General features: G+C 39.5%; 1 protein-coding gene across 3 annotated transcripts in view; it reads left to right on the top strand.

Annotated features, from left to right (window-relative positions):
• The window catches only part of TANC2 (tetratricopeptide repeat, ankyrin repeat and coiled-coil containing 2), a 320,473-nt gene that overhangs the window by 227,740 nt on the left and 76,184 nt on the right, over positions 1-16,549 (top strand). For all 3 annotated transcript variants that reach the window (XM_082679739.1, XM_082679740.1, XM_082679738.1), the window contains 2 exons: positions 1,031-1,312; positions 6,037-6,170. In XM_082679739.1, coding sequence (XP_082535865.1) covers positions 1,031-1,312; positions 6,037-6,170 — 416 coding nt within the window. The remainder of the gene's footprint in view (positions 1-1,030; positions 1,313-6,036; positions 6,171-16,549) is intronic.

Genomic DNA, 16,549 nt, shown 5'->3' with positions numbered 1-16,549 from the left:
CCCAGGATCGTTCCCTGGTCGGGGAACTAAGATCCCACAGGCCACACGGTGTGGCCCAAAAAAAAAGAAAGAGTTATGAAGGCATTTAACGCAGATGAGGGAGGTCAGGCAGGACTTGTTTTTACCATCAATGTAATTAGAAGGTTGATCATTGAAACCAGGTTATATCTGTTATGCGTTTTTAGAGAGCAAGTAGAGCTCATGCTTGGTTGGCCCTTAGCACATCTCACAACTACATAAGCACAGAAAAAAATCTCGAGAAAAGCAATAGGGATTTGTCCCCAAGACGTGTGTGTGTAAACCAGAAATCTTTTTTTTTCTTCAGTTGGCATGAATACAAGCATTACAGGTGCAGAGACATTAAATGAAAATTTGGTTTCTGCTTCCTTGACTGCTTAACATATTGAAAACCTTTTAAACCATCACAGTTTTTAGGGATTTGCTTCCCTTAATATACTTACTAGATTTTTAAAAACTACCATTGTGAACTTAAAGGAATTACTGTTTTTATTGGTATTTTTAAAGACACAAGTTCTCTTTACATTGCTTTCTACAGGACTGACGCTGTAAGCCGTCCCGATTCCCTGCCACACCCCAGCCTCTCCCCCAGAAACTCCAACCCTACATCTCCCCACAATCCAACATTTTGAAGGTTATCCCCAGGCATAGAAGGAGGCCTTAAGAACCCTGCATTTTGTTACTTTTGCATCCATCCTGATTGCCGGTGCCTGGGCCATCTCCATTGCTTAATAATTTTGAATATCACCCTGACTTTCTGCCTATAATGTAAATTATTACTGTTTTAACTATGCTTGTGTTCTGCCAGCTACAGTATCAAATAGCTCTAGCTCATGTGCCATTGCTTATCTGTGTAGAACCAAAATTCAGAGTTTTATTATTTTCTGAATAACCCAGAATACCATCATACTATAACTCCCAGTGGTCTCCTAAACCATACTGGTTTTTTTGTTTATTTCTTCAATGTTGATGGTTTGGCCTAAGTTCTGTGTTCTCTTATTGTTCCTTCCAGTTCGCTTTGCACCTTACAGGCCTCCCGATATCTCCCTGAAGCCGCTGCTCTTTGAAGTGCCCAGCATCACTACAGAGTCAGTGTTTGTTGGCCGGGATTGGGTTTTCCATGAAATAGATGCTCAACTTCAGAGTTCAAATGCCAGCGTGAACCAAGGAGTAGTGATCGTGGGGAACATTGGGTTCGGCAAAACCGCCATCGTCTCCAGACTGGTGGCCCTCAGCTGCCACGGAACACGGATGAGACAGATCGCCTCAGACAGCCCACATGCCTCCCCGAAACGTATGTATCCCTTTTTAAAGAACTCCATGTGGTGGGATAGGGAGGGTGGGAGGGAGACACAAGAGGGAGGAGATATGGGGATATATGTAAATGTATAGCTGATTCACTGTGTTATAAAGCAGAAACTAACACACCATTGTAAAGCAATTATACTCCAATAAAGATGTTAAAAAAAAAAAAACACTAAAAAAATTTTTTTTTAAATAACTCCATGCTTCATTGCTCTGAAATTTTTTCCGGCATCTTTGTATTAAGTCTTATATCCTTTCATTTTCTGATCTGCAAAACCTGACTGGCACGTGAGGACCATTAACTCAGAGTCGAGGGAAAGAATGTAATACTCTGTTGACATTTAACCCACATATCCAACAGTCACCTGAGAGTGACTGAAAAAACCTTTCTCTCAGAATAAATGTATACCTCTTCCCTCCTGACTGTCTGGCTGGTCTGTCCTTTGGATGATGACTACAGCAATTGCCCATAAGAGCTTGTTTGCATCCATCACTGTCAGCTTTTGCTCAGCCTGTGTGCAGGCTTCCTGTTCACACCGGCACAATCTGTTTGCGGCCTTCATTTCCTTGCGATCGATGTCAGTGTTGCACTGCTTGGGCTTGAACTTCATTGTGTCCTTGAAGGGTTTCTCCTGCTTCTATGTGAAAAGATGCTGAGATCTCATATATATTTATGCTTCTTTCATCACAGGCAGGTGCAGCTTAATGATCGCCATCAGGATCCTGTTTATTTGTTTTTAAAATACTTATATGGTCCTTAGTACCAGGCACTCTCTAAGAGCTTAACAAACATTCATTCATCCCACCCTCTTATCTCTTTCAGAGAGGTAGTTCCTGTTATCTTCCTTTCACAGATAAGTGGTTTAAGGCTCAGAGAGGTTAAGTAAGCCTCCCAGGTTTCGTAGCCAGTAAATAGTGAAACTAGAATTTGAGCCTAAGCAGTCTGGTTTCAGAGGCCAGTGTCATGCATTTTGCTGTGCTCCCTCTCCTTATTGATGGAACTCCCTTGAGTAAAGGAGATAAAAAGAAATGTATAGGGGTTCTTCCTATACACACTATATGTATCGAACAGTCTACCTGGCTTCTGCTAGTTATAAGAAAACAAAAAGAAACTCTTGCCCTGCTAGTCCAAATCAATAATCTAGCTCACCACAGATTTCCAGACAGCAACCATAGTATTGTAGTTACAGAGTCTAGAACGGTGCTGTGGGAAGTCAACAGGAACTCACTGGACACCCTCCAAACATCCTGGCTTCCTGTTGAAATTAATTCCTGTTTCATGTTGTTAAGTAGGCAGATTACCTCTGGTAAACTTATGGATATCTGACACGTGGAAGAACTAGTGTCTAGAAAGAAAACTGGTTGGATCAAGAGTCCCGTTTGCCAGGGTATGGTAAGAATTGGTATGGAAGAATTCATGTCTTAAGAGCAGTATCATGCTTAGTTTCTGGATTAAGTTTATCTGAGGTAGATTGGCATGATGTCATGGGAGTCAAGAGCCCATAGTTTGGCTCCAGCGCTCAAACTTACTGTACTTTGTAACCTTGAGAATTTTACTTTAATTCTTTAGACCTTGGTTTTTGTCATCTGTAAAATAAGTCAGTGGGATTAGGTGATCTTTAAGATTCATTCCTATGCTAAAATTCTGTGATTCTAAGATGTCTGCATGGTTGAAAGTAACTTTCCATACCTATTCCAGTATTTTCGTTAGAGTGCTTAGCTTAAATATCACGCCAGACTACTTCTTATCTGCGTAATCCAAGAGGTTAACTATTTGAGTGTGTCAGAAAGAAAACCAGCTAGGTAATAGTCTCTCTGACTCCTCTATATATCCATCACTGTTGCAGATAACAGATGGTAGAATCATGGCTCAAGGGCAAGAAGAGCTGCTTTCTCTGAAAGCAAAGGTGCCTGGAAGTGCCCCCTCTAAGCCTGGGAGAGCAGGAGTTAATAGAAAACAGCCCATGTGCTCCCCAAAGCAGAGGTCCTTTAAAGATAGTTCATTAAGTTATTCTCTAACATCCGTTGCCTTTTACCTCCAGAGAAACTCTAAAAATACCCCATTCATGTGATAAATGTCCACATGTCAAGACTATAGATTTGACCTGATAGTTAACGTAGAAAACTTGAAAAGGTGTTAAAGGGGATCGAGTATGTGGTTATATATTTATCAGAACTACACAGAACCAGCATTGCCTTGTCGTAATTTGATGTAATAATTTTTGTTGTCCGCTTTGATGTCCAAACTACATTCCACCTCTGCCATCTTAACCGAACCACTTAAGAATGGTCAAGAATAAGTGGTTGATGTCATTTACTGGTATTTAAATATTAACTCTGAAAAACAAAATCAACTCTTGAAATTACCCCAGTAGCTACACACATCTGTAAAATTTTCATTTTCTGTTATGCAAATGATTAATAATAAAATCTAGCTTCAGTTTGTTTTAGAACTGGCTCTCATTAAATTTTCTAGTTTTGAGGACAAATGTTTTGTCTTTCTTGTATTATCCTTACGAGGTTTTGGTTAAAGCTTTTCAAGTATTAGCACTCAAAAATGTTACTTTTTTTAAAAAAAAAATCAGTGATCTGTATGTTTCTGTTTTATATTTGTTATTTCTGTAAACAAAATATGAACTGAATATATCTTAACCAATTTAAAGATATTTCTTTGAGGGAAAAAAAAAAAAAGAATAAGTGGTTGATAAAGAACAAGCTGTTTTTCGGCATTGATCTGTTACTTTATGAGCCGGCACTGAAAATGTTACTGGCAGTAGCAGAATTTTTTTCATTAGTGAATAAGAATGATGTCTTAGCGAGGGAGAGTTGGCTTAATGTTTTACAGTTTAATTTACATTCAGCTTTGATAGGTGTATTTGGGATCCCACTGGCCTTCCCAACCCTAAGTCAGTGATGCAGTTGTAGTAGTAATGAAAATAGGTGGAAGATTATTGGAGCTCCCCACCTCCGTTTCTGCATCCTGCGTCATTCTTTCTTCTGTCCCTCACTCCTCCACGCTGAGCAGCGCTGCTGTGGAAGACATGAGCAGTCGAGCCTGCAGCACTGCATTGCCTGGCTCTGTCCTTCCCCCACAGACACCCAGCCCCCAGCCGCCCCCTCCTTGTCATTTCCCTGGGAAGGCACAGAGAAGCTGTCAAGGCAGGCACTAGCCTGTCATCTTGCTGTCCACCTACACCCCGTCCCAAACCCAACTCCCCCATCAATCTCTACCGTCACCACCCACCCCGCAACACACACGTACAGAGAACGGAAACATTTTGTGAAAATGGACCTGTTGTGTAATCCAGGCATTGTTACATTAACTACAAGTGTACTCAGTACAGTAGTTAGGGAAGTTCGGTCTAATTACAAGACTGTATTTTCCTATCACTGAAAGTCTGAGGGTAGTTACTGTTTGGATTTGACATTTGCCAACAGCTGCCATGTCCCCAAATAGCTGTTCAGTGAGTAACCCCTCCCCTCCCCACTCTGCTCATTCCAGAAGTCTGTGTTGCCAGTTCGCTGTGCACGCTGACTGCTCCTCCCTATTAACTTTTATTTCTACTGTTCTCTGAATACCAAGCGGAAAGTAAAGACACCCAGACAAAAAGGAGGGCCTCTCCAAAAGGGAACAGCTAGAAGACAGAAGGTACTCAGACACTAATTACCCACAAAACCAGATAAGGGGGAATGGGGCGGACAGAGGGGGTGAACAACAGGCATGATACAGTGACAGTCACTGAACTTTACTGCGCACATTTCTTCAGTCTTTTTCACTGCCGTCTCCCACACCTACCCCCCTGCAGTTTATTCAGAACTCTATGCAGTGGCCAGGGAATTTACTTTGCCAGTTGGATGGAAGAAGTCTCAATTAAGTCCTACTGGTAGGGAGTTAAATGAGAACTATTTTCCCCTATTTATTCTCCTTTTCAGTAGTTATTGACCATCAAATAACAGTCTACTTATTGTGTACCCATTTTTAAAATATGGTCTGTATTTATAAATAGAGTCTATAATTTCTAGTAGTAGTTAAGATGTTACCTAAATAATGTGAACGAATGGAATTTTTAAAAAACAGCTTTATTAAGCTACAATTCACGTACCGTATAATTCACCCATTTAAATGGTTCAATTCACTGCTTTTTACTGTAGTCACTCAGTTGTGCAGCAATCACCATAATCTTAGAACTTTGTCATTCCCCCCTAAAAGAAATCCCATGCCCATTAGCAGTCAGTCTTCATTTCCCCCCTAAATCCCTATCTCTACCCCTAGGTAACCACTAATCTGCCTTTTGTCCCTATGGATTTCCGTATTCTGGGCATTTCAAATAAATAGAATCGTATGCTATATGGTCTTTTGTAACTGACTTCTTTGAGTGAGTGTAACGTTTCAAGGGTTATCCATGTTGTAACATATATTGGTATTTCATTTCTTTTTATTATTGTTGAGTAATGTTCGACTGTGAGGCTGTACCATCTTTTATCCATTCATCAGTTGATGGACATTTGGGTTGTTTCCGTTTTGGGGCTATTATGAATCTTGCTTCTTTGAACATTTGTGTACAAGTTTTTGCATGGACATATGTTTTTAATTCTCTTGGGTACATACCCCTAAGAGTAGAATTGCTGGATCAAAGAACAAATGGGATTTAACCAGTCTTTCTTTAGAGTTTTATGATTATCTGATGCAAACATCTCATCTTTATAATACAGATATGGATGCCAACAGAGAGCTGCCACTCACACAGCCACCTTCAGCCCACTCATCCATCACCAGTGGAAGCTGCCCAGGAACTCCAGAAATGCGGAGGCGGCAGGAGGAGGCCATGCGGAGACTAGCCTCGCAGGTACAATAGGATTCTCAGGTTGCGGGCATGCTAGTTCCATTTTAACATCAAGGGGGCAATGGTAGGGAGACCCCTGGCAAAGTGAACAAAAGTATGTACAGGTGGACCATGAGAACATGGATAAAAGTTTCTCTCTCTTTGCTGTTCCTAGAAAAATACTTCGTTATTATGGAATCAGAACCTTATTGTTGGAAAGGCCCTTAGAAATAACCAAAGTCCCACAATGAATAGATAAGGAAATTGAGACTCAAAGAAGTTGTATGATTTACCCAAGATCACAGTATAAGTAATCAATAGCTTTGTATTTTCATTCCTAGCTCAAAACTCTTCCTGCTATACCACACTATCCATAACTTCTTTATATGTTTGCATTTTAATTTTCTGTTTTTATCAAAGTAACATATATACATAGTTTAGGAAATCAAATAATGTTCAAAGACTTATAATAAAAACCAGAAATTCTTTTCCCCTCCTGAGCCCACCCTCTCCCCAAAGGCAGCTACTTTCAACATTTGGAGATGTTTCTCTGATGTTTACCTCCATGTTTCTAAATAATATTCATATACTGCTATAACTTTTTTGATCAGTTTTGTACATTATCTATTCCTTCTTATTATGGATGTTGAGAATGTTAGCTCTTTCACCTTCCTTCCTCCCTCTACCATCCCAGTACAGTTATATCATGATTTTAGTCTGAATCCATGTTACAGTATTTTCAGTATTAATACTACACAAATATGGTTCACTGTGGAACCAAGGATAACATTTTCTTCTTGAGCAGTTTTGTTTTTCCTGGGTTATGAAATGCCTCATTGTAAAGTTGGCTTATTTTCCTTCAAAACTATGGCTGTCATTCCATAAGCCTTAATGCTTTGTAAAATGCCTCTCAATACAGTTTTCCACATCAGTTTCATTTCCCCCCCCCCAACCCTGGAAATCCTAGAGCTCTCCATCGAGCTAATCTGGACCTAGGATGCTCTCAAGTCTTACCACCTACTTGTTATCCTGGAAATTCCTGTTACTTCCCTTTTGTGTTTGATCCCATGTCATCGTCTTTCTTGATTGTATTCCTTATTTTGACGGAGCACGTCCTCTGGTAGCTTCCTAAGAAAGAATGCATAGGAGGTAAGTTTTTTGAGACTTAATGTTCCTAAAAGCATCTTTATTCCATTCTCATACATTACTCTTTGTTTGACATAATTCTAGGTTAAAAATTATTTTCCCTCAGAATTTTGAAGGCATCCATCTTGAACTTCCAGTATTACTATTAAATAATATGGTACTATTCTTATTCCTAATTCTTTATATATACCTTTTTTCTCTCCAGAAGCTTTTAGAATCTTCTTTTTTTTTTTTTTTGCGGTACGCGGGCCTCTCACTGTTGTGGCCTCTCCCATTGCAGAGCACAGGCTCCGGACGCGCAGGCTCAGCGGCCATGGCTCACGGGCCCAGCCGCTCCGTGGCATGTGGGATCTTACCAGACCGGGGCACAAACTCATGTCCCCTGCATCGGCAGGCAGACTCTCAACCACTGCGCCACCAGGGAAGCCCAGAATCTTCTTTTTATCACCACTGTTCTTGGGTCTTTTTTTCATATTCTGTTGGTACCTAGTGAGCCCTGGAGATATTTTTTGATTCAGGGAAATGCTTTTGTAGTATTTATTGAAAATTTTCTCACCACCACTTCCTCTGTTCTCTCCTTCTACAACTCCTTTTAGTCAAAAATTAGATTGCCTGTATTGTTACTCTTCTTAACTTTTCTGTTTCCTATTTGTTTATCCACTTTTAGGAGATTTCTTCAACATTACCTTTCAATCCTTTCACAAAAAATTTTTTGGCTATCATAATTTTAATTTCCAATAGGTCTTTATTTCCCCCAGTTGTTCCCTTCTTTTTTTTGTAATTGAGGTTTTTTTTTTTTGGCTGCATTAGGTCTTCATTGCTGCACGCAGGCTTTCTCTAGTTGCAGCAAGCAGCAAGCACTGCTACTCTTCGTTGCAGTGCACGGGCTCCTCATTGCGGTGGCTTCTCTTGTTGCAGAACACGGGCTGTAGGCGCACGGGTTTCAGTAGTTGTGGCGTGCAGACTCACTAGTTGTGGCTCACGGGCTCTGGAGCACAGGCTCAGTAGTTGTGGCGCATGGGCTTAGGTGCTCCGTGGCATGTGGGATCTTCCCAGACCAGGGATCAAACCCGTGTCCCCTGCATTGACAGGTGGATTCTTAACCACTGTGCCACAAGGGAAGCTGAGTTTTTTTTTTTTTTTTAGTTTAGTTTTTGGCAGCACCGCTTGGCATGTGGTATCTTAGTTCCCTGACCAGGGATTGAACCCAAGCCCCCTGCATTGGAAGCACAGAGTCTTAACCACTGGACCACCAGGGAAGTCCCTGTACCCCTCTTTTTTATAGCATACTGTTTTTGTTTTATAGATGCAGTATGTTCTCTTATCTCTTCCTTAATAGTTAGGCACCAAAAAACTGATGGAAGCTTGTATATATGGAGAGCTTAACTATAGAGCATTAAGATGACCCACCAGCCTTTATGGGAAAACCCAAAAGTCAGTGTCCATAAGTTTTTTCCTTGCACTGTTCTAGCAAAGAATCCACCAATTTCCTGGAGGGTGTATAACCTGGTCGCCAACATTCTGGAGCTAGTAGGAGGTGGCGGAGTTTCATCATTTAGGCTGCAGCCTTTTACCTAAGCCCCTTGTTTTCAGTCCTGCACCTGATCCTCACCTACTCTATGTGTCCTAAGCCTAGATTCTCTGCTTTAGTTTCTCTAGTGATTTTAATTTCTCTTTCCTGCGGGTTTTGGGGAAGGTAGTCACCTGGCTGGGCAGGATAGGGATGGATATCTGGGAATCTAACTGCTCTTTATATAAACTTCATATAATAGTTTCTGTGTTTGCAACTTCCTTCCTCACCCCCATCTTCCATAGTACCTGGTGCTTCTAACTCCTATGCTTTTCTGAGGTTTGACAGATGATTTGGCTCATTCCTGTTGTTAACCCCAGCAGGCATTTGTTTCACCTTCTTTTGTCTGTTAGGTTGTTTAATCCTACATCCACTTTCCATCTTTATATATTATAATCTAAGATTAGAGATAGATATTCCTAATCAATGGAGTTTGCATTTCTGTTTCTTATTCTCCTTATTTTTGAGGATTTTAAGGAGAAGTATAGAGTGCAGAGTGCCTGTCTCCAGTATTTAAAGAAATCTCTTGGCATGATTAATTAGTAATGAGGAACAGGGAGCCATCTTCAATGTCATAAGGTTCTAATTTCCTCATAGAAATCCTGTCCAGCTTATAGCCAGAAACAGCACGTTTCCCCCAAATACGTTTTCAGTTGTCCCCACTTATTGGTACACATCCATTTATAAATGGGCTTCTGAAAATGGTCTGAGATTTCCCTTATATTCATTGCTAAGTCAGTGCAACTTTAAAAGACATCTTTGGAGGACTTCCCTGGTGGTCCAGTGGTTAAGAATCCGCCTGCCACTGCAGGGGATACAGGTTCGATCCCTGGTCCAGGAAGATCCCACATGCCGCAGAGCATCTAAGCCCATGTGCCACAACTACTGAGCCTCTGCTCTAGAGCCCGCGAGCCACAACTACTGAGCCTGCGCACCACAACTACTGAAGCCCACATGCCTTAGAGCCAGTGCACCACAAGTACTGAGCCCATGCACTGTAACTACTGAAACCTGCACGCTCTAGGGCCTGCGTGCTGCAGCTACTGAAGCCCACACACCTAGAGCCCATGCTCTGCAACAAGAGAAGCCACCACAATGAGAAGCCCGCACACCGCAACGAAGAGTAGCCCCCACTCGCTGCAGCTAAAGAAAGCCCGTGCATAGCAACGAAGACCCAGTGGAGCCAAAAAAAAAAAAGAAAAAAAAGACATCTTTGTTTTACTTTTCTAAATATCCCATTTAAGCTGACTCCTGCCTCTTCTTTAGAACAATCAGAATAACTGTCTTCTTAGAAATACACAAATGCTAAAAAAAAAAAAAAGAAAGAAATACACAAATGCTGAAGAGCTTTCATCATCACAGTCATTTATTTATTCATTTAGAATATATGTTTGGAATGCCTATAACACAAGATTGAAGTTAAAGCAGTGAACAAGACAGGCACAATCCCTGCTGTTATGTAGCCCACATTTTTGTGGTGGGAAAAGGCCAATTAACAAACAAATATGTAATATGTCAGATGGTGATGAGTGCTAAAAAGAAAGTCTCCCCATGCTGTCACTTCTTAGCCTCTCTCTCATCAAGAGAAAAAGTCCCAAGATGTTTATGTTCAGTATTTGGAAAATGTTATTTATTTTTAGTAGGTAATTAGTGACTGTACTTACTTGAAAAGTGATCACATTTTAAATTCCATGGTTATACCTTCCTTAAGCAAAATATAAATAAATGTCTTTTGTACCTAGAAATGGGATATTTTTAAATTTATATTAAACATTATATAAGAAATGGCCCTTTAGATTAAAATTGATGTTTAGTTCAATATTTGGAAAATGTTAAATATTATAAGTGAGAAATTAGTGATTATTTACACTTACTCAAGGAACATATTTAAAATTTCACACTTATTTCTTCCTTAAACAAAATATAAATACATCTGTTCACACCTAGAGATGGGATATTGTGAAGTTTACACTAAAAAAAAAAATCTAAAACAAATGGCCCCTTAGATTAAAATTGAATATTATCCCAGTAATTGTGCCACAGGTTGCAGTTCAGGTGTAAGTTTGTGCTGTAGGAGCATAGAGCAGAAGCCAACAACCTTGCTTCTCATCTGTAACAAACTGGTAAGCAGAAATTATCTTTTCAAACCAGTTAGTATTTTGATAAAGTAAGCTAATATATGAGAACTAAAAGTGTCCTTGAAAAACTTCTTGATTTGCTAGCCAGAGTTCTTAGGGTTGGTGCTTGTATATCATCAATTATCATTGGTATTTCGTAGTATGCCTGCCGCTTCTTATGCTTCTTCATAATTGAGAACATTGAAGAGTTCTTGTCACAACTTTCAAGCAATTTTATTTATTGAAGAAACACTTCCCACTTGAAGTAACAGGTTTTGCTAGGTGTACATCTCTTAAATGTATTTCCAGTTAATCTTACGTGTTCTGAAGTATAATCACAGTAGAGCGGTGCAGAGATCCCATTCGGGGCCTCTCCTGGGTGTGTGACTTTATAACAACCACAGATTTTCCAGGCTTTCAGCCTGTTGCCACCAAGTGATCATACATGCAGACTTCCCCAGACAAGGAGAGGCTGACTTCCATTTACTGAGGGCTTAATGTGTGTTGAGCTTAGTACTTTTTACATTATAGTTGTTATTTCACTTCTTCATTCTTAAGCCTGCGAGGTGGTCATTATCATCCCCATTTTACAGATGAGGAAACTGTGCTTCAGTGATAGTTCATTTTCCCAAGGCCTTACTATTAGTAAATGGCAGAGCTAGGATACAGAGCCAGTATTCACCCCAATGAAGTGAGTCTTCTTCTTTTCTCCATTTCACAGATAAACAGAGGCTCTGAGGTTACACAACTTGCTGAGATAACTAGTACGTGACTTGAAACCAGATTTAAACTGAGGCAGGCAGGCTCCAGAGTCCATGCTTTTAACCACTGTGCTGCCTCTGTAGTGTGACAGGAAGGATTTTTGTTTAGTGTTCTTTTGGAAAATCTGTCGATAATTGAGTGGCTTTAAAGTAAGGAAGTCATAATGAAGGGGCACCTTTCAGAAATTTTGCTGACCTAAAATTCTTCTTCAAAAAGTTTTTATGCAGGACTTCCCTGGTGGTCCAGTGGTCAAGACTTCACCTTCCAATGTAGGGGGTGCGGGTTTGCTTAGCTTAGCTTCCCTGGTTGAGGAGCTAAGATCCCACACACCTTGCGGCCAAAAAACCAAAATATGAAACAGAAGCAATATTGTAACAAATTCAATAAAGACTTTAAAAACAGTCCACATCCAAAAAAAAGTCTTTAAAAAAAGTTTTTATGCATCTAGAAGCTCTTGTCACATTAGGTAAATTGTCACTAGCTTAGTCCTTATATTAAGAAGCTAATACATCTGAAATAAAGCTAATTAGAGAAGCCAGCTAATTTTAAGAAGTGTCACAGTGATACAAAAAGCAAAGGTTTTTTTCACCGAAGGAAATCTATGAAAGAAAGAGAACTGAAATGTCATCCTTGCCAAGAGACTAGTTCTGTACTAAATCAGGAGGATGTCAAGTGATACGGTTCCTGAGATTGTTGCTGATACTGTTAAAGCTATCAGCCAAGGAAGTGATCATTTCAGCAGTTCACACATGTGTGTTGAGCATAATACAGAGACTTAAGCCACACATACACATATGGAGAGAGAAAAACAAAAAATGACAACAGTGAAGTATAAGATTTGGTTTGTGTTCCAGTTGGGTATTTTTTAAAAGATTTACATTTTAGGAGAAATGTGATCAGAACTAAACAAGTAACCTATAGATGATGTTTTATAAAATGTGTCTAGGGCTTTTTTCCTCTAAAAATTAACACTGAAATTTTATAGTGAGACCCAGATTACATCTACATTCAGGATACTGAATATGGGAAACAACCTTATGTATTCCTTTGTCAATCTTGTGTTTTTTATCTGTCTCCTTCACCAGAATGGTTAGTATTTAAATTATTGTTCACCACTCTGTCCCCAGCTCCTAGCACAATGCCTTGCACAGAAATATGTGTTAAATGAGTGACTAAATTGTAGTCTGTTCTCTATACTGAAGCCTGAGTAATCTTTCTAAAACGTATTTTTCTTCTTGCTACATAAAACCTGTCAATGGCTCCTCCTTGCCCTTAAATGGAATCCACACTCCCTTCTTGAAACATCACATGTATTAGTATAAAGGGCTTTTACCTTTTATATCTAGCTCAGGTTTTCTCAGCCTCAGCACCATTGACATTGTGGGCCAGAGGATTCTTTGTTTGGGGCCTTCCTGTTTATTGTAGTATGTGTAGGAGTGTCCTTGGTCTCTACCCACTATCGAGTAGCATCCTCCCACCCCCGGTTGTAATGACCAAAGCTGTCTCCAGACGTTGCCAAGTGTCCCATGGGCAGCAAAGCCACCCCAGATGAAAACCTCTGCTCTGTCTTATCTCCTACAACCCCCAGCTCACTTCCACTGTAGCCACACTAAAACTGATTTCCTGAAAGTGTAAAGCTGTGTCTTGCCTGAGGGCCTTTGCACGTATTGCTTTTCTCTGCCTGGGACACTCCTGTGCCTGTTCACTCCACCTCATCCTTTAGATCTCAGCTTAAGTTTTACTTTCAAGAAGACTTCTCTGGCTCTCCTAAGTTACTTAGATGTGTTGTACCAACATCTTATATTTCCTCTCTCATAGTGCTTTTCCCCCAGTTTTACTGAGATAGAATTGACATATAGCATTGTATTAGTTAAAGATGTACAGCATAATGATTTGATATGTGTATATATTATGAAACGATTACCACACTAAGTTTAGTTAATACCCATCAGCTCCTGTAGTTACAGAATTTTTTCTTGTGATGAGAACTTTTAAGATCTACTCTCTTAGCCACTTTCAACTATATAGCATAGTATTGTTAACTATAGTCACCGTGTTGTACAGCATCACAATAATAATAATGTTGCAGACAGCAGCCACCGATGGATACTAAAAGTAATGGGCAAAAATTTGTGGAGAAACAGGATTTGCATTCTCTCAAAGTATCTCCCCCAAGATATTTATTAACTACAAAGGGTAAGACAGTAACTTTACAGAAGAGAAACGTAGAAGAAACCTTTATCTTAGCCAAGCGATCAAGGTCAGCATCACCGGTAACAAGACATGTCAACATCATGAACCCCATGACATGATTCACTGAAAGTGACACAACATTGTTTTTGTGGTATTCTTGCCCAAAAGTCTCAGTTGGAATATGAGGAAAACATTAGACAAACCCACGTTGACTGACATTCAACAAAATGACAGATCAGGATTCTTCAAAAGTGTCAAGGTATGAAAGACAAAGACCAAGGAGCTCTTACAGACTACAGGAGTTTAAGGAGAAATGACAGCTAAATGCAACACGGGGTCCTGGATAGAATGCTGGAACAGAAAAGGCCATTAGTGGAAAACTGACAAAATTCGAATACTGCCTTTAGTTAATAGTGTTGTGCCAGTGTTATTTCCTGGTTTTGATAATTATGCTACGGTTATATAAAATGTTAAGGGAAGCTGGGTAAGGGATATACGGAAACTCACATCTTTTTGCAACATTTAAGTCTAAAATTAGCTCAAAATAAAAAGTTTTAAAAAATAAATAAAAGTCCTACTGACAAAAAAAAAAGTTAGAGCTCCAAGCTGGAAAATTACTGAGGCCGAACCCAAGTCTGGAATTATTCTTAGCTTCCAGTCCCAGGATGGGGATTAGAGTCAGAGTTGAGGGACAGGAGAAAAGGCAGAGAAAGTAGTTTTTGACACTGAGCCTTCAGGTCCCTAGAAACACAAAAAGCCAAAGTAACCCGAAGTGTTGGAAGGGATGCGCTGAGTCAGAAATCAATCAGGTGGTGGTGAGGGCATTCAAGAAGTGATGAGAAGGAGACAGGGAATAAGAATATGAGAGCAGACCTGAAGGAAGGTCAGTGACAACATTAGAATTTAAGTAATGCAAATGCCAGTCATGATGTAAATTAAATTTTTATGTCCAAATGAGTTCCAGATACTCAAAGCTGCCTTTTCTTTATGTGAGATTAGCTTAATCCTGTCACAGATTATTCATTTGAAGTAGAAAAGAATCTTTAAAGAGTGAAGGCCTGGGACTTCTAACACAAGCCTGACAGGTTTGCTGCCATTCAATCATTTGATTAAGGCCTTTGATGAGGATTTTGCTTAGTTGTATCATTTCTTGTGTATAGCTTTAAATCAAAACCTTTTTATACCCAAGGCGATACTGACCTCCAGTCTTACTGTTTTTTTTTTTTTTTTTGGTCTGTATAGTCTACAAACCTGGCCTTTTTTTTCCTCCCTCACAGCATTAATCTAAAAGTTACTCACTGTCCTCTTCAAAGAATTACTACAGTTTTGGTTATATTAGATATATTTTGGATAGAATTGTTTTAATCAAAAGTATAGAGATTTAACATAAGGAAAATGTGAGATGGAAAAAAATTAATAACATAAGAAAAACATAGCTGAAAATGAAATTTCAACAGGTCATTGTGAGAGACAAGAGTTCACCAGGCAGAAAGGTTTTACCTGCTGATTTATTGAGGGTGGACTAATTCTGAACCATTTCCAAGAAGTTGTAATAATAGTGACTGAGTATGGGTGGCTGTGATGACTTCCTCAGAGCTGTGGGGAGTGATCTATTATCCATCACTGAACACTAGTACAATGAGAGAAGGCAGGAAAAAACTACATTCCCAGACTTGTTTCCCATTTGCATATGTAGGAAAAGTTGTAGATGATGTCAATAGACAATTTAAGGGGAAGTACCAAGTGTTTTTGACAGATTGTGTATACATTTACATACTATGTAGCTGCTTTGAAATGTCTAGTAGATGATCAGTTCTGAGTCAAACTACAAATTTCATGAAGATGTTGAATGGTCTTTCTGCCTGAATTCTTCAGAGGAGTCGAGATTTTATATTTAGAATGCCTAAAAATTTTTTAAATTAAAAGAAAGAAAGGCAGCCACAGAAGGGGCAACTTTAGCAATGATCTTTGTTAGATAAAACCTCATACAGCCAAGAGCGCAGATGATTTTTAATGAAATCAGTAAAAGAACCCTCTTCCTAAATTTTAGAATTTTTATCTTCAAACTCCTATCCCGTTACTTTAGGTAAAGGGTAAGTTACAGCTGATTTGCTCAGCTGTGCTTTGCCTCGACATGTGAAATCAATTGAGGTAAAATATGATGAAAGTTCATATTGATTCAGAGGTTTGCTGTTTGCTTTTTATAAAGTGGAGATCTGTGTCCTTGTGGGCATAACCATTGACATTCACTGTTCATTGAGAGCACAGATGGATTGCTGCCAAGTTTTCTCTTTGGGTTCCTTATGTTATGCTTAAGGTCGGTAATCAATCTGTCTACAGAAAGGAGTGGAGATTTCTAAGTACACCTCCTCATTTCCAGTTCCACACTGTGCTCAGACATCATTGCTTCACTCACAAGCAATTCCTATCCTCAGCTTTACATGTGTAGTAACATTTCCTGTATTGTTCAGTTTTCTTAATGCTTAATGAGAACAATTTCAGGTGTTTTTTAAAAAGTGACATTTCCAGCATTTGGGTTTTTGTTTTGTTTTAATTTATTTACTTATTTATTTATTTTTGGCTGCGTTGGGTCTTTGTTGCTGTGCGTGGGCTTT

Source organism: Grampus griseus (assembly GCF_964374135.1).
Source record: "Grampus griseus genome assembly, chromosome: 20".
NCBI classification, from domain to species: Eukaryota; Metazoa; Chordata; class Mammalia; order Artiodactyla; family Delphinidae; genus Grampus; species Grampus griseus.
Note: the sequence above shows the minus strand (reverse complement) of the source record. Positions and strands in the feature narration are given on the sequence as shown.